Source organism: Gouania willdenowi, chromosome 5, assembly GCF_900634775.1.
Source record: "Gouania willdenowi chromosome 5, fGouWil2.1, whole genome shotgun sequence".
In the NCBI taxonomy this organism is placed as follows: domain Eukaryota; kingdom Metazoa; phylum Chordata; class Actinopteri; order Blenniiformes; family Gobiesocidae; genus Gouania; species Gouania willdenowi.
Genome location: NC_041048.1, coordinates 26,165,704 through 26,187,425, shown reverse-complemented (window position 1 = coordinate 26,187,425; position 21,722 = coordinate 26,165,704). Strand labels below are relative to the sequence as shown.

The following is a 21,722-nucleotide window of genomic DNA, read 5'->3' as shown; positions in this document are numbered from 1 at the left end:
ACTTTGCATTTTTTTTTTTTTTTTTTTTAAATAAACAAACTACAACAGTCTACACAGCCCAGATTTAAGATATCACATGGACATGTTCTTTTTCAACAATATTAGCATGTCTACATTTTCTGCAATTGAGACTTTTGGAAATTTCCTGCAGTTGTAAACTGCCTCAAAATATTGTGATACCATTTGTACCATCAACAATGTATCTTGTGACGTTTTAATATTGTGATATCTTGGTGCACCGCCCCATCCTAACTAAATATGCAATGATAATTGACATTCACAAGTCAAAAAACATGCAAAGTGCTAGTTAACATGTTCTATGGTTGTAACAAACATATTGATTAGATAGATGACAGGATGTGTGAATTTGACTGACAGATATTGAGCTGACATATCAAAGCAGTACTGCAAACATTCTATATAGATTGTGTTCTCAATCAGCCAATATCTAAAGGTTGTAAATTAGAAGATTTATTGGTTGATTCCAGCAATTAAAGATGGTGACTATGAATTGATGGTTTTGGCATCTGTGCCTACAGTTGAGTGTATAGTTATCAAATAATATTGGTGTTATGTGTTTCGCAGCTTATATCGTAATTTATTTAAGAGGTCTTAATTGGACTAGCTGCTTATTTGTCCCACAGCAAAGAGGAGTGCCATCAGTGCACACTGGGGCATGCTGGAATATGGAGCTACAGAGACACTGTACACAGCCAGCTGTTCATGTCTGCAGCCGCAGAGCCTTCGCTGCATCGTGCAGCATAAATAAACACACAATCCCCCACCGAGAGGATACATCGACTCACAGACCTGCTTTCAGGCTAATGAACTATTAATGATGAATATCAATTCAAATATATTTGATCCTATTCAGTTGTGTGTGTGTGTGTTTTAGATAGAAATGAAAGCCAGAAGAAAAACATTGAATTAACTGCACATACACACACACTCCACCCCCAAAACAGCTGCTTGGCTCTCAGGAGGACTGATGTTGTGACGCGTGCTGCTAAAAACCTCTGTAAGAAATGAGGTTGTATAAAATGTATGTCAATGGGCTCAGTCTGGCTTAGCACTCAATATCCTGGCTTTTAATAGATTAGATGTATGAACGATCGCTTTTTAATTCATAATGTTGGACCTTATCGAGTGCTTATTCCATTCAATAGATTATGGAAAAAACTGTAATGACTACTGGAATAATGAGCCAAATTGCATTATCACTCAACACCACATTGAGTATAAAAAATTCCAGCGTGCTTTTGATCCCTGAGACCTACAAACCAGAGTTGAAATTCAATTTGCATCGACACGAGTGAAAAGTGTTGGAGCTTCAGTTTGCAGTAATATTACAACCAGGAAGTATGCAAGCATTAATATTTTTGTCAGTTGATTTGCTTGGAACAAATGCACACACACATCTGCTGCTGAGCTTTACTACAGCAGGATTCATCACCAACAAGTCTGTCACAGTCATGATCACCAACAGAGACAAAAGAAGCACCAAGTTGTTTATTTTTAGCTCAGTGATAAGACCTTTGTGCCTTTTTTTTGAGAGACAAGAAAATGAATATTTGAACTGTGGAGTCTTTGGTGGAAGTAAATCAATTACGATTTACAGAAGAGAAGAATTAACTCACCAGAAAAAAGAAAAACATGTAGGAAATATGGCTTCATTCAGTGAAACTGTTTCATTTGTTCCAAATACTAAGAATAATACAATAAAAACATTAAGATCATTCCAGGTGCAGCAGATAAACAAAGGATGGAGCATGACTTTTCTATATTAGTTTACCATATCAATAAAAGCCTTTTTTTAATGTATTGGCTGCATGCAAAATACATAAAACATACTTTATAGTGAATATAATCTAATATTTTGTCTTAACTAAATTGTCTTTGTTTAGCTAAATTTTGATATTCATGCACATGACAGTGTAAGGACTATATTGTGCATAATTTACAGAACCTTATTAGTTTCAGTTTGCATATCAAAAGTAATACAAGAGCAGCCTCTAGTGGTGAAAACAGAGAAGAAAAGCTAATTTTCTTTGAGTACAGTGCAAACGGCAACATAAATTCCACATATTGTCAATGTATACATTGACTAAAGTGTGCACAGTGTTAAAATGTCATGATTGTTCAACTTTGAGGATATACCATAAAACATAAATAACTTCTGGACAATGACAAAGCAAGCAAAGAACCAAAAACTCTCTCAATCACTTTTCTACATCCCAGTTAGTGTGGTTACAACCACAGTTTCCCAAACTGAGATTTCAACACCCAAATTTCTGATTCCCAATTACTCTTTGGGTGGTTGCTTGGTCATTGAAATCTGAAGAAGACTTACAATCACACAACTTTGGTTAGTAATGAAACATTAGTAACAAAATAGCTTCGTGTCAATCATCCTTTGCATAAAACACATGATTAAAAAGCTTGTTTAAACACGTAATGTAAAAAAAAAAAAAGAAAATGTTAATTATTGTAGATGTCAGTGATTTTCCCACGTCATATCAAAGTTCCAGTTATTGCAGATTAATTTTGGAATATAGGAGAGAGTCTGTCAATCATCGTAGCTAGCGTTACTTCAGTTGTGGAGAAGCAAAGAAGTTTCCCTGACGCCTTGAGGCTGTTGTTGCTTTGCTTCTGCTCCCAAATCTAAAAGTGAAAACAGAGCATTATATGAGCGGCAATTACAGGAGACACAAAAAATTCATCATTTTCAACAAGTGATCAACAGAAATGGCTTTATTTAGGTGTTGACCTCATGTTGCTGTACAAGGTGGTAAAAGGAACAAGATTAGGACGTAATGTTCAATATCTGTAAAACTTAAAGTGAAAGTACACAATCAGGTTTTTACTGAACTGTCGCTAGGAGGAAATTTTAAAAACTCCTTTATTATGGCCGTTGCTCCTAGAGTAGTTACATGTAGTCACAGCAGTCCTACATGGAGCTGTCAATCAATGCTCATTGGGGGCTGTAAGAGGAGGAAACCATCTTCTTCTTCTTCTTTTTGGTTTTTGGCATGTTGCAACCAACTTGAATAGGTGCATATCACCACCTACAGTACTGGAGTGTGTATACTCATATATACACTCAGGAGGAAACCTGTGCTGCCTCACGGGGTTGAGGAAAGGTGTTAGGAGAGGAGTAAGGAAGAGGCCATCATGTTGGTTTTGACGATCAGACGCACATCAACTAGGTGACGTAATAATCTAACAGCCGCAAAGGTTAGTGACGTCTGTCGTGGTGAAAAAAAAACACATTTCCAAAAATGAACTAAAAGCACATTTTTAACACTTTCCCCTGACATAACCTCAAAAACCACAAGGTCTGATTGTTAATCAAATGAAAAAGCTACAAAGAACAAAAGTGAAACTAGAAGAACATCATATTGAGAATGGTTGCTCATTATGTTGAATAAAACATAATGTGGTTAAAAATGTCTATGATCTGTTTTATGTCAGTTATAAACTGAAATTATGTCTTACATATAATAAGATATGGGTTTTAGATTATTTATCAAATAGTTCAAATAGTCCCTCAATAGTCCCTCCTATCTTTTCCAGGAGGGGCGGGGCCAACAGTGACGGTGAGTGACATCACTGAACTAATCTCAGCAAATAGAAAAATGTAATTGCAATAGCCAGCGTTCAACCCATAGAGGACATTCACTAACATTTTACAATGCTAAATGTAAATACTTAGACTAAAATGTGAAGAGTGGGACTATGATCAATAAACAACATTAATTCATACCTAATCCTATCTGTATTCAGCAGAGGACAAAGTGGTTTTAGGGTGTACTTACACTTTAAGTGAATTGAATTAATGATAAAGGAGCTGTCATTTGTTTATGGAAGTCACATTTATGTCTTTTTTAAGGAGTCCAGATCATTCTTGTATGTTTTTAAACCCATTTATTCCTTTTCTATAGCTGCCTATGCACTCAGGGTGCTGTTATCTCCAGCTTACATGAGGTGTAAGGTAGGGCACACAATATAACAGACCTTTGTCTGTCACCAGGCAAACGCATAAAGACATAAAACCATTCACACACTCCATGGGCTATTTCAGCAACTTCAACTGACCTAACATACATTTTATTGCCTTTTTACATCTTGGCCAGGGGACTACAGATGAAAAATAGCCTCCTGGCTAATTCTGGCTTTTTTTAACCATGTTTGTTCATCGGTTATATGAAATTGCACTGTCCCCTTTCAAATAAACCAATACAGTACAATACAATACATGTTTATAGATTGTGGGAGGAACCCAAAAAACTCATGCAAGAATGAAGAGAACATGCAAGCTCTGCACAGTAAGGCCTAGGACTTCAACCCAGGCCTTCCTGCCGTGAGGTAGAAGTAATTATTAAAAAATTTCTGTAAAAATTTGGTAGCATGCTCTTTTTCATTATTATTTTGGAAGGAGAGAGTGAGTGAGCTTACAAGGTAGTGCTGGACAGGGTCTGCATCATGCGCTGAGACAGTGAGCCTGAGGATGGAGTTTTGGTCATTGTTTGTTGCTCTGGAGTCGTCACTGGTCCTAAAAGGCTCACTAGCACAAAAGTCAAAGAGCAGCAGATCATCAGTATAAACAAAACCCCACATTGGTGATCACTGCATGTTTATAGTATAGATTAAAAAAAAAAATTAAAAGATGTTTTAAACAACACTCATTCAGCTTGCTCTTACCTTTTTGGTTTGGAGTGGAATCATGGGGAATATTCTCCATGCCCGTATTATCAGGATAAGCAAACTGGCTCCAGTAGCTCCGTGGAATACAGAGCAAGCGCTCAATTATCTGAGAAAATAGGAAACAAATCCATTGTTAGTTATCAAAGTCACTGATAAGAAGAAGAAGCAAACACTTGTGTGTGATTCCCCTCATCTTTACCCGTGGCTGTCTGCTTGTATCATGCAGGATTGTCATGGGGTCTGGATCAGGGACTGCATGACCCACAAGGGTGGGCCCGAACACTCTGGCCAGGTTGTGTGTATCCATCTTTGTAGCTGTGCTTTGAGAAACCCTGAAAATGAATATAAAAAGATCAATCTCTTTCTCTGTGAATGTGAAAGCTGCTGTGCTTCTTTAACAGCAGATTTCAAAGACCTAAATTCTCTCAAAGTGGCGTGTGCTTACTTTTGCAGGTGGATCATCAGGCAAGCGAGAGTGTCTCGGTTGGGTTGGGGCAGCTCGCTCATCGCCTGATAGAGCATGGCCAGACTGTTGTCATCATCTTCAATTTCTTCAAAATCACATTTAAAAAGCCAAGGGTGATTATTTTCTTTAAACATTTGATCAGAACTGATAAGGAGCACATCTGATTCCCACCTGCTGCTGTCATGAAAGCTTTATTGAGGTTGAAGGTGAGCAGCGGTTCTGGAAGGTTTCTAAGGAAATCCTTGAGGACACCTGTAACAACATTGATGTCCTCCACTTTGTCGAGGGGAGGCAGAGTTTTCCCTCTAATGAGCTTCTCCTTCAGCTCCTTCACCAGACGCTCCTGGCCTGACACTCGGTACAGTCCGACCTAGGGGAGAAAAACATTAAAGTCAGCTGCTCTCATTGCTCAACTGCCTCGGATATCAACAATCCACATGTAATATACTGTTACAGACCAGGGTTGGGATGAATTATAATTGTAATTGCATAACTGATAATAAATTACAATTATGGCGTAATTATATTTTTAACTGTAATTTCAAAAATCTGTTGCTATCATAACTTTAATTAATTTAGATAATTTACTTTGTAATTGCCATGAAAATTCTATAAAAACTGGGGAACCATGTCACAGTTCTACACATATGTAGTTAACAATTATTAAAATATATTTCATATAAAGCTTTCCCACACTTTACCATGGTAATAAAAAGATTAAATCTAGAGGTATAACAACCAAAAAGGTTCAGACGCAAACACCAAAAATATTAAAAAAAACATTTTCATTGATTTTTTTTTGTTGCTGTGTATTTTAAAGCTGATTTAAGAGCCGTTATCACAGGAGATGATAAATGAAATTTAGTAATTCAGAATGTAATTATAATTTACTTTGAGGATTTATCCTCGTTGTTTGTTTATTTATCGTCATAGTGGCTCCTCTTGTAAATACACTTATCTATCTTTCCTTTTTTTGCTCTGTATCTTGCACCACAAGAGTTGTCTCTTAATTTCGTTGTATCTTGTGTTTATTGACAATAAAAGCATTCTATTCTGTTCTTAAAAAAATTGGAAATGCAATTGTAACAGAAAAATTTAACTGACCCCAACCCTTACAAACATTGCTGAGAAGAGATCAGAGGGTTGATAGTGAGGGTGTCCCGATCCGATATTGGTCCGAAATCAGCCTGAAAACGATTATCAGATTTGAGATTCAAATTTCGGATTTTTTTTTAAATAAATTTCGTTTTTTATTATATTTATTCAATTGTAGAAAACTGTTAACATTATGTTGAAGGTAAAAATGTACGTAACCAATTGGTTAATAATAAATGGGTCAGTTTTTCTCATACCCACTGTTGTTAACTATTGTTCTCTGTTCGAGTAACATCACTTGATTAAGCCTTTTCTAACATTCCACACTACAAAATAAGTGTTTTTTTTTTCATTAAAGAAAAACAGTAAATAAATAATAAAAGTATGTATGATTCATGCTGATATCGGATCATTATCGGTATATCGGAAATGAAAAAGTTGTATAGCTGCATCCCTAGTTGATAGGAGAGAGGAAAATAAAGACGTATCTGACCTCGTGCAGGCCTCTGTGTTCTATCTCCCTAATGCAATAGATGACCAAGGCAGGAATCTGTGGAGCTGTGACTGGAGCGAAGTCAGCCAATGTGGCCTGAAAATAACACCAGATAACATGAGCGTGCCATGGACTGACTGTGGAGTAGAAGTAGGCTGTGGAAAAATGAGGCTTACCTCAGTGTTCTTGATAGGAGTGCTAATGGCAACTGGACAACAGGGCAGGGGGCAGTGGTCACGGCACTCAGGGTGAGTCACTATCCTGCAGTCCTGGCAGCGAAGATGAAGCTTACCAAACTTCGTTCTCCTTCCACACGGCACACAAAACTCAGACTTAATCACCTGAATGAAAGAGGAAACGATGAGCTCACACACACGATCACAGAGGAGCTGGAAAAGCTGAAATTGTTTCTGAATTCAGAGTCTTGTTACAGTTTTAGGGATGAAATTGTGCTTCTTTCCTCCTCCGTTTGCTTTAGGGGTTTGGAGCTGAGCAGGAAAGTAATGGACAGGCATGCTGGGAACTTCACTGACATTCTCTGATTGGTCAGTGGTTGTGTCATCCCACACTGGAGCAGCTGCACACCCAATCACATAATACACATATTAGTACAAATAAAGACAGCTGTACTTATACTGCATGTTTCATGACAAACTCAAATTGCTCCACCCAGAGGTGGGCTGCACATTTTTATTGAATTTTAATCGTAAGCACGATTAAATTAACCTGATTGTCAGCAAAATTTACAATTAAAATGTGGGCTCTGCTGCATATCAAATCAGACACTTTGTCAACCTTTGGTCAGCGACAGCTTTGAGTCATTTGGTGGATTGATGAGAGCTGTGAGCTGTAATTGTTTCCAATGAGTTGCTTTTCATAAAAGAACTTTGTAATAGTGTATTTATTCAGTTAACCCTTATTGGTACATGGTAATTTCTTGGGTTAATGTCTTTTTGTTGGTATAAATTTTATTTAAAGCTTTATTTTGCACTGTAAACTGTTCATATAATAATGTTTTGGTTTTTAAGTAGTGGAAAACAGACAGAATTTCCCTAACATGATAAATAATTGTGATTACAATATTGATCAAATTAATAGTGATTATCATTTTGGCCATAATCATACAGCCCTAAGAGAGATAGGTTTTTAGTTTGGTCGTGAAATAAGTATTAAGAAAGTTATCCCACTTTTGCCAAAAGTCCAAAATAGTAAAACAGTTTGGAAATGTGCTTTCGAAAATTAAAGTCAATGTGTAAAATCACAAGCTGGAACAAATAAGTTAGTTAAGTTTGGACCTGAAGCTTCAATGCATCAGGTCTCAATGACTGCAGGCAAATGTGGCCCAAATCCAGTTTTATTTTGCCCATATGAACTGCATCTAATAAAAATAGTTTGAACAGCACAACTTAGATTTTTTTTTTCAAATCTGACCCAAGCCACTTTCATATATGCTCCTAAATCCGATACGTATGTGACATTTTGCAAATCCACTGCTGAATGGCCATGTCGCATTTATTTGAACTTTACATCATCGACATGCAATAAATGTCACATTTCTGTGTCCCAGGAGGAGCAGGCAGAAAAAAACAAAACTCTTTTTCAATCTTCTTCTTAAAAAGAGTTGAGTAATATTGACTGTACAGAATCTCCATCACATGCAGAGACACCATATTTACTTCTGTAAACACAGAGCGAGCTCCCTCATGTATTCCCTCAGGACCTCTTTTACACATGCGGTCACATTGGAGTCACATTCAGTTCATACTCTAAAGTGATAGAAGTCTCATTTAATATCTAATATGAAAAAGCACAAACACAAAAATCTGAACTTTCCAAAAACATCAACACCTACTGTGTGAACGTAGCATAAAAGAAGAATTCTCTTGGTTGCGTGGTACAAACATGATCTGTATCCATCACATTGGGTGTCATTATCACAGTTGATCAGCTTTAGAAACAGTAGAAAGATTTTGTTTTTGTTTTTTAAATCAGGTAAATAGATATAGCATCTGCCTCAAGAATACAGTATTCAGTATGCTTGTTCTGTACTGCGACTTTCTAAAACAACAATATTTGCCGAGCATGTTTTTATCAGTGGGAAATGTATGAAGTAAAAAAAAAAAAAAAAAAGACTTTCCACAAAAGTTGCCTAAAAAAAAAAAATCACTTTTTTAATATAATAGTGCAACAATACACTGTTCAATCAAGTCCGCACACCAGTGTGAAAAGTCCTCACCGCTCTTCCTTTTGCTTCGAGTCCAATAAGGCACGGCTTCTATGGTGGACACGGCCTCCACGGCTCCACCGTTTACTGGCACAGTGACGGTCGTTTTAGCCACGATGGATTCATTTATCTGAAGTACATGGATGGAGACGCTACATGTGACATATGGCATTTACATTTAGGATCATTATTTAACAGAAACAGGAGCAGGTTGATACCCTATCAGAGGCGCGACCATTGGAGCGAGGCTTCTTCACGGCCTGTGGGGGGAGCTCAGAGTGCTTTCTGGAGGAGCGCTGTGGAGGAAGTCCAATTTTAAGCTCAAGATCAGCAGCTAGACACCGTTTTCATTATGCCTTTTTTTTTTCTTTTTTTAATAAAAATGATTTAACTCACTCGCTTCTGGCGTCTGCGAAGCCTCACATTCTTCATTACAGAGGAATCCCAAGCCTTCAAAATAAAAGATACTATTTCAAAAAGAAGCATGACAGCAATAACTGAATAACAAAAAAGTGATATTTAGCAAAACTAATTGATTTACCAGCGAGTCATCCGTTTGGTCATAGCTGATGTCTGACAGCAAAGAAGCTGATTCATCAATCACTGTTAATCTGTAATTAAAAAAAAAATTAGGCACAGTCTATAAATAACAGTTTAAGATGGTAACCATATCTGTGGATGTGAGTTGATTGATAACTACACTTTGAGTGAGTGAGACCTTCTGCTGGAGTTGATGTTGTTTTTAGCAGCTTGAGCTGCCTGAGAGTGAGCGCTGAGAAAGGCCAGGGCTGAGCGCTGCTCGTCACTCAGGTGTAAACTGTTACCGCTGTCAGAAACCAGCAGATCTCGGATCAGTTGAAGTTGTCGATCCTGGAATTTAAGCAAAGCAGCAGATGAACAAAGACAAGCCCATGCGGAAGCATGCAGGAAAATGAATTTGATAAATAAGGTAAGAAACATTGTGCGTGATTATGATGACGCGCAAAGGGGAGACGGAGGGAAGGAAGTAAAAATGGAGAATACGCCTATGGAGGTAACTGCTGCAGAGAGTCCACAGCGTACTGATTTAGATCCAGTTTCAAGACAAAGATAGAAACAATAAATGAACAAATATGTTGGGCGTGACACAACTATCTCACGAAAATGAATGAGTTTTTGACAGAATCTAAACATCTGCCAACCATCGAGGCTGTTGACATCACAAACTATCTGGTCCTTCAGACGTCCTACTACACCAAATAGCAGAGGAAAGCCTATAAAAGTATGGAGACATAACTTTTTTGTGAGTGGGTGGGTCCACAACCTCGGCACCAAATGGCTCCACGATGATTATCATTTAGTCTTCGCCAGGGTGAGTGTTTGTTCTTATATTATTTTATGTGTTAAGATGCTAGCAGAAATGGCTATAATGTAAACAAACATGCAAAACATCTTAAAGATGAGGTTAGCCTGACAGTGAAGGATACATGAGGCTTGCTTGTCACATATATACGACAAAGTGTCTATTCATACGAAAGAGCTTGACTGAAGGATTCTTCCTTCCGTTGCCGTGGGTTCAAATTCAGCTTTTGTCATAAACATTTTTTCATTTTAACATATTTTACATGGCAAATTCCACCTTTCAAAATACATATACAAAAAAAATAAACATTTTAGAATATTTCCTGGTTTAGGGTTAGGGCTAAAATAAAAGGGTTAGCAGCGTAGCTAAAAATAAATATGAGCTAAAATAAAACTGACAGTACTTTAAGTCACGTGGTGCACCTATCATCACCTAAACTGGCCAATGAGGGGGCGCTCCATACGGATAGAGTGGGAGTCAACTGATATGTTTCTGTACGAATAGCCACGGCCTACATACTCCAACTACTGAATAGTACTTTATGACATGTAGTGAAATAGCATTTGGGTGTTCAGCCTTTACTGTTATTTTTACTACTGACTCAACGTCACCCAAAGCACCGGGGCAGCCTAAAAATATTAGATTACCGGTAAGTTGCGGTAACTTAATAATCATTACTTAGTAAATGAGAATTTAATGACAACCTAATGCTATATAAACGCATCCACAAAAACAAAGTTAGCTCGCTAACATACATCTGACCAAGGGGTCGCTACAGACACAGGCATCAGCAGACTCTGCTCCTCCTGACCTAAGACGCAAGTTTAAAACACTTTTAACGGCGTTGTTCTGTGAATTTTTTACATTTCTCACCTTTGTGAACGACAATCTTTGGTTCTCTAAAATCATTTTTCCTTTTCTCGGTTAGAACGATTGGAGCAGCTGTAAACTACACAACATATGGGCATTTTGATCAGTTCAGACAGCAGATTCTCAAGCTACTTCACTTCCTGCCCTCCACCTGAATTTCGCGTTCTCGCGATGCAGCAATGTGACATCACGTGAAAGCAACCTATTGGTGCCTACAGTAGATTTACTTTTAGGTTTTTTTTAAAAATATAAATAAATAAATCACACAATCCATGTGAAATGTTAATCGTTGACTCCCCCCTCCAAGGGCCTCTTATTGCTGTGAGAACATTATTCATGCATGAATGGCAAATAATTGTAATAAAAACAAACACATTTTGCATAAATCCATCACAGCCAATCTGGTGAACAGCAGCCAGCATTGCAGTATATTACAGATATGTAGTGGGTTATAGTTCATCGTGTATATTAATAAAACAATATATAATGATTTTATAAATAGTTATATTCATATAGGACCACTACATGTGTTATTAATAGATTACTATCCTTTCCTATTTGTTTGGTAGGCTTAGTGACAATGTTGTTGAAGGAGGCTGAGCGTTGTGGTGATGCTCTGAGAGTTTAGACATGGTTTCTGTTCACTCACCAGTTTCTCATAGACTGCTTCGGCCTTCTGCCGCCGGCGGATCTCCACATCCACCTGGTTTCGAGCATGTTTAAGTTTAACCTCCAGCGCTCCCCTCTCAGTCTCTGCTTTAGTCAGCATTTCCTTACAGGACACCAGGTCCTCGCCCGCCTGCAGCCACTTTTTACGACAGTCCTCGAAATTCGAAGCCACCTGAAGAAACTCTGGGTAACAATAAGACGGGGGATATTAGACTTATTGCTGTAGTTTTCTTTAGGAGGGCCACTTCAGTAGAAACTTAGCTTAAAGCCCCATCCTAATAAAAAAAAAAAGAGTGTTAGAAATATGCAAATTACGCTAACGGGCCCTGCTGTAAAGTATGGCAATCATTAACAGATCTCTTTTGTCCATGTTTACAACAAAACCCATTAATCCAAAGGGATACTTGAGCTCTTTTCTTTTTCTTTTTATTTGTTATTTGGTGGTTCATAAGTTTTCAAATCTTAGTTGGAATCTTGTTTTGTAACATTGTCCATATTGACTAATGTAACAAATCTTGATATGTATCTCGATGTATTTTCTCAAAATGGCGATATCCTATATAAATCTTGATACATTAATTCAAATGAAGTCTGACCAGAAAGACAATTCTGGTTTAAATTTGGTGATGCACAATGCCACACAGGCACATTTATTGACAAACAGTTGCACAAAACATGCCATTTTGGGCTTTTTCTCCTATAAAAGGACAGCATGTGTGAGCAAGTTCTTTAATGTGTCTTGTTTAGTGGAAGGTCTGGGTTAGGATGCACTTTGACTCAGCAGTCCATCAAACAGTGCTTTTAATGATGCTCTGAGAAATAGAAAAAGCAGTGACGACTAAAACAAGTGTTTTAAAACAAAACAAGCTCTAAAAAATATATATACATTGATATAGGCAACATTGTACATTTCTCTATCGCCAAAATAGAAAACTTGATATATCTTAAATCTCGCTCAGGCTTAATTGTCACACCGTAACAGGATGGTTTGACATATGCTGCATATGTTATCGCCTGTTAAATACTTTAAAAGTCAAACAATGGAGTTGTGGTTATTATTAGAAAGTGTCTATTTGTACGGTTGTCGTACGGACAACCCCCGGTGCTATTTGTACAGTTACCGAAGTACACGTACGTAGAATTTTAGGGTTAGGATTAGAGTTAGGTTTAGGGTTAAAGTAAGGTTTAGTCTTAGTCACGTGACCTAAACTGTCCAAACAGGGGCGCTGCGATATGTCGATATATTGATACGGCAACCGTACGGATAGCCACTGTCTATTATTATAGCTTAGCAGCAGTCCTGCAGAAAGCTTAGATGGACAAATGCAGAGGGACGTTAATCCAGAGCCTTGAAAAGAACCTGGCAGCAATTAGAAACATGTGGTTTCATCTCATTACATCCATGAGATGCAACCCACCCAAAGCTTCACATTTTTCCTGTTCATCGGCAAAAAGGAAACATTTTCAGCAGCTACTTGTCTCTGTATTTAGAGTGTTGTACTATTAGTCACTGTAGAGATGACAATTAATAACAAAATGTGACTTACGTGGCTCGATGCTATCATTCAATCCGTCCACTTGAGCTGTGAGTCTCTGAAACTGGTTATACAGGTTCACCACAGACGTCTCCATTGTGTGCCTGGAACTACTGGGTCAGCAGGAGACATCCACACAGTTACATTACAGCTCCAATAATAGCCAGTCACTGACTAACTATCTGTGCTGTGGGGGTTTTCCAACCATTAAATGTATTGCACCAGTTTGACTGACACATTACCTTCAATATTAAAATGCATTAGTGATGCTAACGACGTGCTAGCAGTGCTGCTAATCCGTTTTTATCAACTTCCGTGGAGCTGATTTAAAGCAAAACAAAACGAGTTACCTGTTGTGTGCTACACCGGTGTTAACTCCGTAAACAAGTAGTGTTGCTCCTGCTGCTATCCCCAGCAGTGGGCAGATGTTTTAGCGCCACAGCTGGGACACAACTGGAGGAGGAAGTCTGCACTTTTTTTATTCAAAAGTTCAAAAACAGCGCCGAGTTACTTTTTCTTCTTCTACTACTACTGGCAGTGGAAGTCTGTGCCCTCTGCCGCCCTCATGTGGCCATAGCAGTCATAGCAGGTCCAGTCATATTCCAGATTGCCTTAGCTGCAAAAAACAAGCTCGTAATAGTCCTAAAGGTGGCGCTACAGTTTATAAAGTTCATATTTTGAAAATTCACAACATATCAACCTTATGTACAACAGATTTTTCACCAAAATGTAGCCTTAACACTGGAGAGACATTTTTACATTTAAAACTTTATTATTATTATTATTATTAAGTCCATCACTCAAAAAAAGAAAACAAAAACACTGCTTATGATACGTATGTGATTATAACTTCATTTGACATGTGCGGGCTACATTTTAAGGCATTCATTAAAAACATATTCCTATGCTTTAACAGTGAGATCACTAGTCTGCTTTCACACCCTGGTATAGCGTGTGTGTGTGTGTGAGTGTGTGTGTGTGTGTGTGTGTGTGTGTGTGTGTGTGTGTGTGTGTGTGTGTGTGTGTGTGTGTGTGTGTGTGTGTGCATGTGTGGAAACTGGTCTGACAGCCTGTAAGCTTCCTCTATCCTCTACATTAATTATTCATCGTTATATACACTGTACATTTCCCTCACTTGTGGATCATTGAACTTCCTGAATTTCCTTTGTATACCAATCATTGTCTGTCATTGCTTAGACTGAGTGATCGTGTATTGCAGAGATGTTGCTCTTGGCAAAATTATGTCTACTTATTCCAAATTGTGTGAATATCCCAAAGAGCACTTAGGTCTATATCTTAGGTATATTCAATTACATGTTACAACACACAATAATAATAATAATAATACATGTTTGAAAAGGCTCACACTCTAGCTGATTTATTCAATCAAACATTCAAACAGGACAGCAATCCTACACTCTAATGTGTAATATTACACACTGGTACATACAGTATGTTTCACCTTTTAAGACAGTATTTGCCTGAATAATGACAGGTTGTGTTTGTCAATAAGGAACTTATCAGAAACCCTAATGCACCGAAGTTTCATAGGAAGCACCTTCAATTGTGCTGACTCCAGAGTAGGCCTCTTCTGTTGGAAAGGTAATGGATCCACAAACAGCCTCATGGGGAACACTTGGCAGACATGCTGTGCATCTACTTAGAGGTGCACAACATCTATACATCCTGCAGACAATTGTGTAAACAAAACAAAATAAAGTATCTAAAATATGACAAAGCTTGTTTTCAGATTTTTTATTTTTTGCTTACAAGCAGTACTTGTGTGCACTTTGCTGTGAGCATCCGTGTTAGTGTAAAGTGCATTTTTACAGTGTCTGTGGTTTTGTTGCTTTTTTGTTTTGATTTATTTATAAAATGTCTATAAATAATTACAAATAAAGCTACTCTTACTTCTTGCATTTTTTTCCTAATGTTTTTAATCAGTGTTTCTCAAATGGTGGTACGTCTACCAGGGGTTACTTGAGAGAGAGTGGAAAACAACAAATAGAAGCAATATGGGGTTTTATGTTGTTTAATTTTAGTTAAAAATGATAAACATAATAATGATGACGAAATGATCTTGATTAGAACATTAAAATGAAAATGCAAGGGGTGAACCGGAAAGGGTAGGAACAATTCTATTTAGGAGGCACTAAATACGGTTTTATTCCACTTATTTATAAAATTAGGTTCTTTAAAATGTGTGTTATCACTCATTTATTCCATCATTATGCTCTATACTGGTTTTTTCATAGTAGTCTTAGCAAAATGTAGTCGGACAATGGGGGGGGGGGGGGGGGGGGGGGGTACTTGGATTCATGAAAAAGAGAAAGGAGGTACTGGAGCAAAAATGTTTGAGAACAACAGTTTTAAATATTCTTTAATCTGAATGTAAATTATGAAAAATGTTTTGGTCAGATCTGTGCTTATCTCAAGTGTATTGTAAATGAAAATGGAACCATTTTACCTACTAAGATGGCACTATTATTATTATTATTAACATTATTAGAGTATTATTAGTAGTAGTAGTAGTAAGTAGTGTTGTTGTTATGTTCAAGATTTACACATACCATTAACAGGATACTTTTTATATATTATAAATTCCCGACACTGATGGAGAAAGGATGCCAATTGAATCTGTTGATGCTAAGAGTGTCTATAACTCTGTGTGAACTCTACAGCCAAATGATTGTTCTGAAAAGATAATGTGCATCTGGTGCACTCCATCAATCGAGTTACAAGTGGGATCTCCCTCTCAGAGTTTACTGGAACAGGCGCCCTCTTTCCTCCCTTGCTCCAGAGCTCAAGCTTCTTCATCATCAACCGTTCATTTTTGAAACCTGACACTTGGTAAACACTTACTTCACTAAAGGGGCACATTACATGTGGATTGGATTAAACAGCTTTTATTCTTAGTTTAAAAAAAAAAACTAAACAAAAAAAAAGACATCTCTACAGAAATATGACTTTTATTGATTTAAACTATTCATTTGAGCAGTGTATTATGCTGAATAAAAACAAGAACGTAATCATTTACAACCCCCTAAAGTACATCCAATGTAAGTGGTGAATTCTTAATGTATAAACAAATAATCTTTCATCTTAAATAGACTAGAAGAAAACATGCATTGTTCTCAAGGGTCAGGCAACTTGCATGGCTAGAGCAGATCCACAATGCACCAATAAAATAGCACCAAAAAGTTCAGGAAAGAGAAAGGCAAATCTATACTGTATGTCTCTTGCAACGTGTGCTGTCAGAATGATTTTGTCAAGGCTGATTTACTTCCTTCTGAAGTTATCTATAATAACTGAAGATATCAATCATAGAACAAGCGATGTAAAATCATTGACAATAAAAAAGCCTCACAGTTTTTATTGTGAGTGCGTGAGTGATAGCTTCTGTAAGGTAATGTGTTGAATCTCTTCGTCTTTCAGCAGTAAAAAATATCTGTTCTGCATGCTATCAACAGTTCATCTCCAGAACATTACTGTCATTCATCTACTAATGTTAACGGCGTGCAAGTACCAGCATACGGCTGGTTAGAAATGAACCAATCAGTCTTTTTCAGTGTTTCTGCAAACCCATGGTGCAAACGGGAATGACAATGATGAGAATAATTACCACCACAATGGCAATGAGTGCAAGCAGCTTGCAGGCCTTGGCACGACGGAGGTCAGCCTGCTTACGCCTCAGGAGAGCGTCGTAGCCCGGAGTGTAGCAGTCGTCCATCCAGAACTCCATGTTGTTGGGATTCAGAATCTCCTGACCCTAGTAAACACAACATATTTTACCTTTAGTGAAATTACTTCAGTTAGCTTTTCATGACTCAAGTATTTAAAACTAGAGTTTGACGATAGCAATTTTGTATTGTTCACAGGCAAAGGAGTATTCAAGCGCCTGCTGCTTTGGATCCTTAACGAATCCTTTCATTTCAATTCTCTTTTTGTATTATTAGCTTTTTTGTTTTGGTAAACAATTTCTGCTGGTTGGGTATTCAATGTGGGTTCATGGAAAATACAAAAGACAAAGCTGCCTAAATACCGCTAAGTTGGTTGAAGTTTGCTGATGCAGATTTATGTTTTAAGAATGAAATTTCATATAATATCTGGTGTATATGTTTATATAAACTTTACATAGTAGATATCTGACTTGTCCTGGTTACATGTCCTGAGATTAATCATAGTTCATCTAACAAAAAACGGTCAAATACTACAAAATAATGCTTAGGTATTTCAAACCATTAAAGCACTTTAATTTGAAATCAGAAAAATAATTTTCACCTGTAAGTCTAAAGGGGATATCCGGGCCTCTCTGTCATCTACCGTCCATACTGGCCTTCCCCTCCCTTCAGCCAGCCTGGGGTCAATGACCTTTCCACTGGTCAGTCGGCTTGCCAGGCTGCGCTCTTTATTGCGAAAGAGGGAGGAGTTAAATACTTGTTCCACTAAGTTGGTTGACTTTTGGGAGAGTAGGTTAGTGGTGCTGCCCGATTGTTCCGTCTAAAACAGAAAGAAGTGAAACAAATATTCCTATTGACACACATCAATAAGAGGAAAAATTGCATCATTGGAACAATTTGAATAGATGGTATATGTTTGTACAGCAACAATGAAACACGATTTTAACCATTTGTGTGTCACGCTGAAAATCTAACATATGGTTTGACAGATATATTGACTGAACTACACATTTGCTAGATGCACATTGTGAACAACAGAACTACTGGCCGTAATGGCCACAGCTTCAACATACTAAGATTTTTCCATATTATGTATTCAAACTGAGCAGTATTTTTAATTTACCTGTCCGACTTTTCTTTGTGAAGCTTTACCATCTTTATCCTTTGAGAATGAAACAGTCCAGTCTCTAGCTGAAGTGGGTACATTCAAATGCTTCGAGTCAGAGATACTTTTCTCATCTGGCAGGGTTTTAGAAGAACGACAAGATGATACGTCTTTCTTCCCTTCTTTTACTTCCTTGCTGTTTTCTGTTTGATCCCCTGTAGTGTTCCACCGGCTCCAGTTCAAACTACTGGTACTGGTTCCTGGGAATAAATGCCCAGATCCAGACATAGGCTGAGGCTCTGATACATCTGAAGGACTTATGGGGTGGCTCATGAAAGAGGAGACACCGCTAAGAGGCTCCAGCCACCTCCCACCAGTGTCTGGTACACCGGTAACATTAACTGGTTGTTGTATTTTTTCATCCAGTCTTTGCAAAGCAGAGAGCACCTGGGAAATCTCTGCCTTCACTTCGTTTAATGACTCTAACTGTCTTTCGATCTGACTCATGCGGAGTAGCAGCCTACAGACGCTGGCCTGGAGCCCATCATCACTACTTTCTAAAGAGTGAAAGAGCCTTTTGAGTTGACCAAGGCGACCACGCCTTGCCTCATGAGTGTCCGGGTTAGTGGGGCCATCGTTATGATGTAGGACCCCTGTGGACCCACACATGCTAATATCATCTAAGAAACGAAAGATGGCACTGATGTCATCCTCACAAAGATCCGGGTCATCTAAAGAGGTCATGAAGGAAAGGCGATCAGCATGGACCAGGCTACGAAGTCGCCGGGTATCTGGTGGGTCTGTTTGCGTTCCTTGAGTTTTCATTCCATCAGCTCCACTTGGTAATCCATTGTCTCCACTCTCACCACCTGAGGAGCCCCCTAAGATATTAATTGCCGGGGTTGATCTTCTTGGAAGTAGTCCCATGTGTGTCTCCATTCCCTTTCCAATGTTTCCAAAACTGATTTGGTCCTCGAGACTGTGACTCTTATTGCTCCAGATAGGCCTTTGGCTGCGGGGGGGTCGAAGGTGCCGAGGCGTGGACTCTGATGTTGCCCCGGGTCCAAAATAGGTTGAATCCTGCAGGTCGTTGAGACTCTCGTGTTTTGCTCCTTGATCTGGTAAGTGGTGCCCTAATATTGGCGAAGGGTAGGGATTCGGAACTTCAAAATTACGATTGTCGAAGCCTTCTTTTGCTTTGTTAGGACTTGGAGATTCACTGCAAACGGTCACCTGTGGTATTAGAGGTGGTTGGTTGTGGAAGTCCTTTTTAAAAATGTTTCTCTTCTGGTCAACTGATGATCCCTGTTCAGTTTCAAACACCTCCATTGAAGCAGACTCTCCACTTGATTCACTATCTGTGTCCAGAGGAAAGTAGATGGTCTTCATAATCTCATTAGGAAGTTGACCACTTGAGTACAATAATGTTGTGTGGGGCAGGTCAAAAGACACGGCCCTCGCCCTGATAGGAGGAGAGGATACAAGAGAGGAGGGATCTGGGGGAAGACTAGCTCGCTTGCGGAATGAGTAATTTGATTTAGGAAAAAGTAAGTGCTGATCGATAGGCCTGCCCCCAGAATCTAAGTGGGCATGTTCTCTTTCTTGGCCAGTAAAGTTCATTTGATCCATTTCAGACAGACTCGGGCTTGGAGACTGGTCAACAGGGAGGACTGTCTGCACTCTCATTGGTTGGATGCCTTCAAAAATCCCACTAGTCATTTGAATAAGATTAAAAATAGTTACTATGTCAGCAGCGACCCCTATGGGTGAAAGCCCCTCTCCTGTTGTTGCAACACGTTCTCTGAATAAAGAGGCTGGGAAACAAGGGTCTCTGCTGGCAGCAGCAAACAGCAGACTCCTGAGCTCGATGAGGTGATGTAGTTTGAAGCGAGTGCTGACCATACGACACAAGTCCTGGAACGATAGCCACTGGCGCATATTAGCCAGATCCTCCAGGATCCCAAGGAGGACCCCAGAGTATTCATGTTTCATGTTAGCCATTGCTGTTTACCTGGAAGAAGAAAAAAACAGGTATTAGCAAGGAAAATACCCTAATTAGATATACACCTCTCTTAATGCAAGTTTTTTGTAAAGAGACATGAACATAAAAAGAAGCATAAGTGAATGTTTTGCTAATACAGCTGGAAAAATTTCAGATAAATAGATTACTATATTTACCTTTACCTCAGCATAATATGAATAGCTTTATCAATATTTGCAGTTATGGGGAAATGTTGCCTTATTGTGTAGAGTAAATCACAATTTACAATCATTTCACCAGAAAAAGGAAAACAATTATTTATCCAAACAATATATGGGAATCATTTTGTAAAGGCAACACTGTCTTAGATTTCTTTGGGTTAATGCAAACTCATAAATGAAAATGCACTGATGTTTAATGGAATAAATATCATTAAAGTTAAGTATTTTATTAAGATTACTCTATTTTATTTTTTTTAAATTATAAATATTATTATTAGGACAGTGACCTTATTTTGTGCTCCAAAAATAACCAATCAAATGATGTGATGACGCCACTTATTCTGTCTCTAGACATTTTTAATACACTAATTTCCATTCGCACCACTGTGTCAAACCACAAACATTCCAATACCAACTAAAAGTTGAACCTGATAATAAAAAGTAGGACAAGCACTCTCATCCAAAGCAAACTGACTTGGGTTGTCTATAAAAAGGAAGCGTGCCTGTGTGTATTTCCACTTACCTGAATCTATTGATGAGAAGTAAAGCCGCACCTGTCTCCATCAATAAACCCTGATTTATCCAACGGCAGCGCCAAACTGGGCTCAAATCAGCGGGGGCTCATCCTCTCCTTCCATCAGCCAGTCAGTGTGCAGCAGTGATGCATCCACAGCCCCGGCAGGAGAAGAGAAAATTAGAAACCAGGTCATCTTCCCACAAGTCCCTGCTGTTCTCCAAGGAACCTCAAAATACATCTAAATGGGTTCTCCCTTACAGATCAGCCACAATAATTCAACAGCACATGTGATGCATTGAAGGAGAGGCACTGCTCTTGGCATAACAATTCAGTGCATATATGACTCATCCATGAGCATACTTTTTTCAGGGTGCTATAACACTAATTGGTTATGTGTGCAAATAAAGGGCAAATCAAAAATTGATGTGCACTAATTGACACTCCTCAAGTCCAAACTGACAGTAAACCATGAGGTTCCTCCTTAGATTGCCTGCTTGATTGCTGTACACGCTCCAAGTGTTGTGTGCTAGAATTCAGCCCTCCCAGACTTTTCACCATTACTTTGCATTATCGTCCATAAAGCGCTGTACTTAAAACCCCATTAGGCTAGGAAAAGGCCAAGGCTTTCATAGCTGAGTGTAGCACTCAGCTGCAATCATAGTGGACATTTGTAATTTATCTGACAGCTGACTGAGTAGGAGGACATAAATCACTGTAGTCAATAAGCCTTTGTATGAAAAACCATGGCGAGCTCACAGGATCTAATCACAATAATATCATTTTAGTTCATAGACAATTATACATACATTTGCATATACAG

The 21,722-nt window shown here is 38.4% G+C and overlaps 2 protein-coding genes across 5 annotated transcripts; both read right to left on the bottom strand.

The window, feature by feature from the left end:
• Positions 1 to 1,584: 1,584 nt before the first annotated feature.
• LOC114463317 (rac GTPase-activating protein 1-like) lies at positions 1,585 to 14,060 on the bottom strand. 3 transcript variants are annotated; one of them, XM_028446807.1, is made up of 17 exons: positions 13,749 to 14,060; positions 13,411 to 13,511; positions 11,844 to 12,046; positions 9,683 to 9,852; positions 9,524 to 9,593; positions 9,379 to 9,432; positions 9,201 to 9,278; positions 8,995 to 9,112; positions 7,190 to 7,335; positions 6,935 to 7,099; positions 6,759 to 6,854; positions 5,342 to 5,540; positions 5,150 to 5,255; positions 4,904 to 5,036; positions 4,702 to 4,810; positions 4,456 to 4,564; positions 1,585 to 2,661 (listed from the first exon to the last, which is right to left on the bottom strand). In XM_028446807.1, exons 2-17 carry the CDS (start codon positions 13,493 to 13,495, stop codon positions 2,586 to 2,588), a joined length of 1,917 nt encoding a protein of 638 aa, XP_028302608.1. In that variant the 5' UTR covers positions 13,496 to 13,511; positions 13,749 to 14,060; the 3' UTR covers positions 1,585 to 2,585. The 3 variants fall into 3 exon arrangements, with proteins under 3 accessions (XP_028302608.1, XP_028302609.1, XP_028302610.1); XM_028446808.1 differs by having other exon boundaries at positions 13,411 to 13,508; XM_028446809.1 differs by having other exon boundaries at positions 9,701 to 9,852; positions 13,749 to 14,058.
• Positions 14,061 to 16,399: 2,339 nt separating this feature from the next.
• LOC114463620 (major intrinsically disordered Notch2-binding receptor 1-like) lies at positions 16,400 to 21,570 on the bottom strand. 2 transcript variants are annotated; one of them, XM_028447286.1, is made up of 4 exons: positions 20,909 to 21,570; positions 18,202 to 20,194; positions 17,680 to 17,898; positions 16,400 to 17,167 (listed from the first exon to the last, which is right to left on the bottom strand). In XM_028447286.1, the coding sequence occupies exons 2-4, from the start codon at positions 20,182 to 20,184 to the stop codon at positions 16,964 to 16,966; spliced, it is 2,406 nt and encodes an 801-aa protein (XP_028303087.1). In that variant the 5' UTR covers positions 20,185 to 20,194; positions 20,909 to 21,570; the 3' UTR covers positions 16,400 to 16,963. The 2 variants fall into 2 exon arrangements, with proteins under 2 accessions (XP_028303087.1, XP_028303088.1); XM_028447287.1 differs by having other exon boundaries at positions 18,202 to 20,097.
• Positions 21,571 to 21,722: the final 152 nt, after the last annotated feature.

Bases quoted from the DNA above. Each gene is read 5' to 3' on its own strand.
- LOC114463317 (XM_028446807.1), bottom strand. From the start codon at position 13,495: ATGGAGACGTCTGTGGTGAACCTGTATAACCAGTTTCAGAGACTCACA. The intron at 9,113-9,200 runs GTATCAACCTGC...CATGTACTTCAG, and splicing joins ATGGTCGCGCCTCTGATAGG to ATAAATGAATCCATCGTGGC. The intron at 6,855-6,934 runs GTAAGCCTCATT...TGTTATTTTCAG, and splicing joins CTCCTATCAAGAACACTGAG to GCCACATTGGCTGACTTCGC.
- LOC114463620 (XM_028447286.1), bottom strand. From the start codon at position 20,184: ATGGCTAACATGAAACATGAATACTCTGGGGTCCTCCTTGGGATCCTG. The intron at 17,899-18,201 runs GTAAATTAAAAA...TTTCTGTTTTAG, and splicing joins CACAAAGAAAAGTCGGACAG to ACGGAACAATCGGGCAGCAC. The intron at 17,168-17,679 runs GTGAAAATTATT...TGTGTTTACTAG, and splicing joins TATCCCCTTTAGACTTACAG to GGTCAGGAGATTCTGAATCC.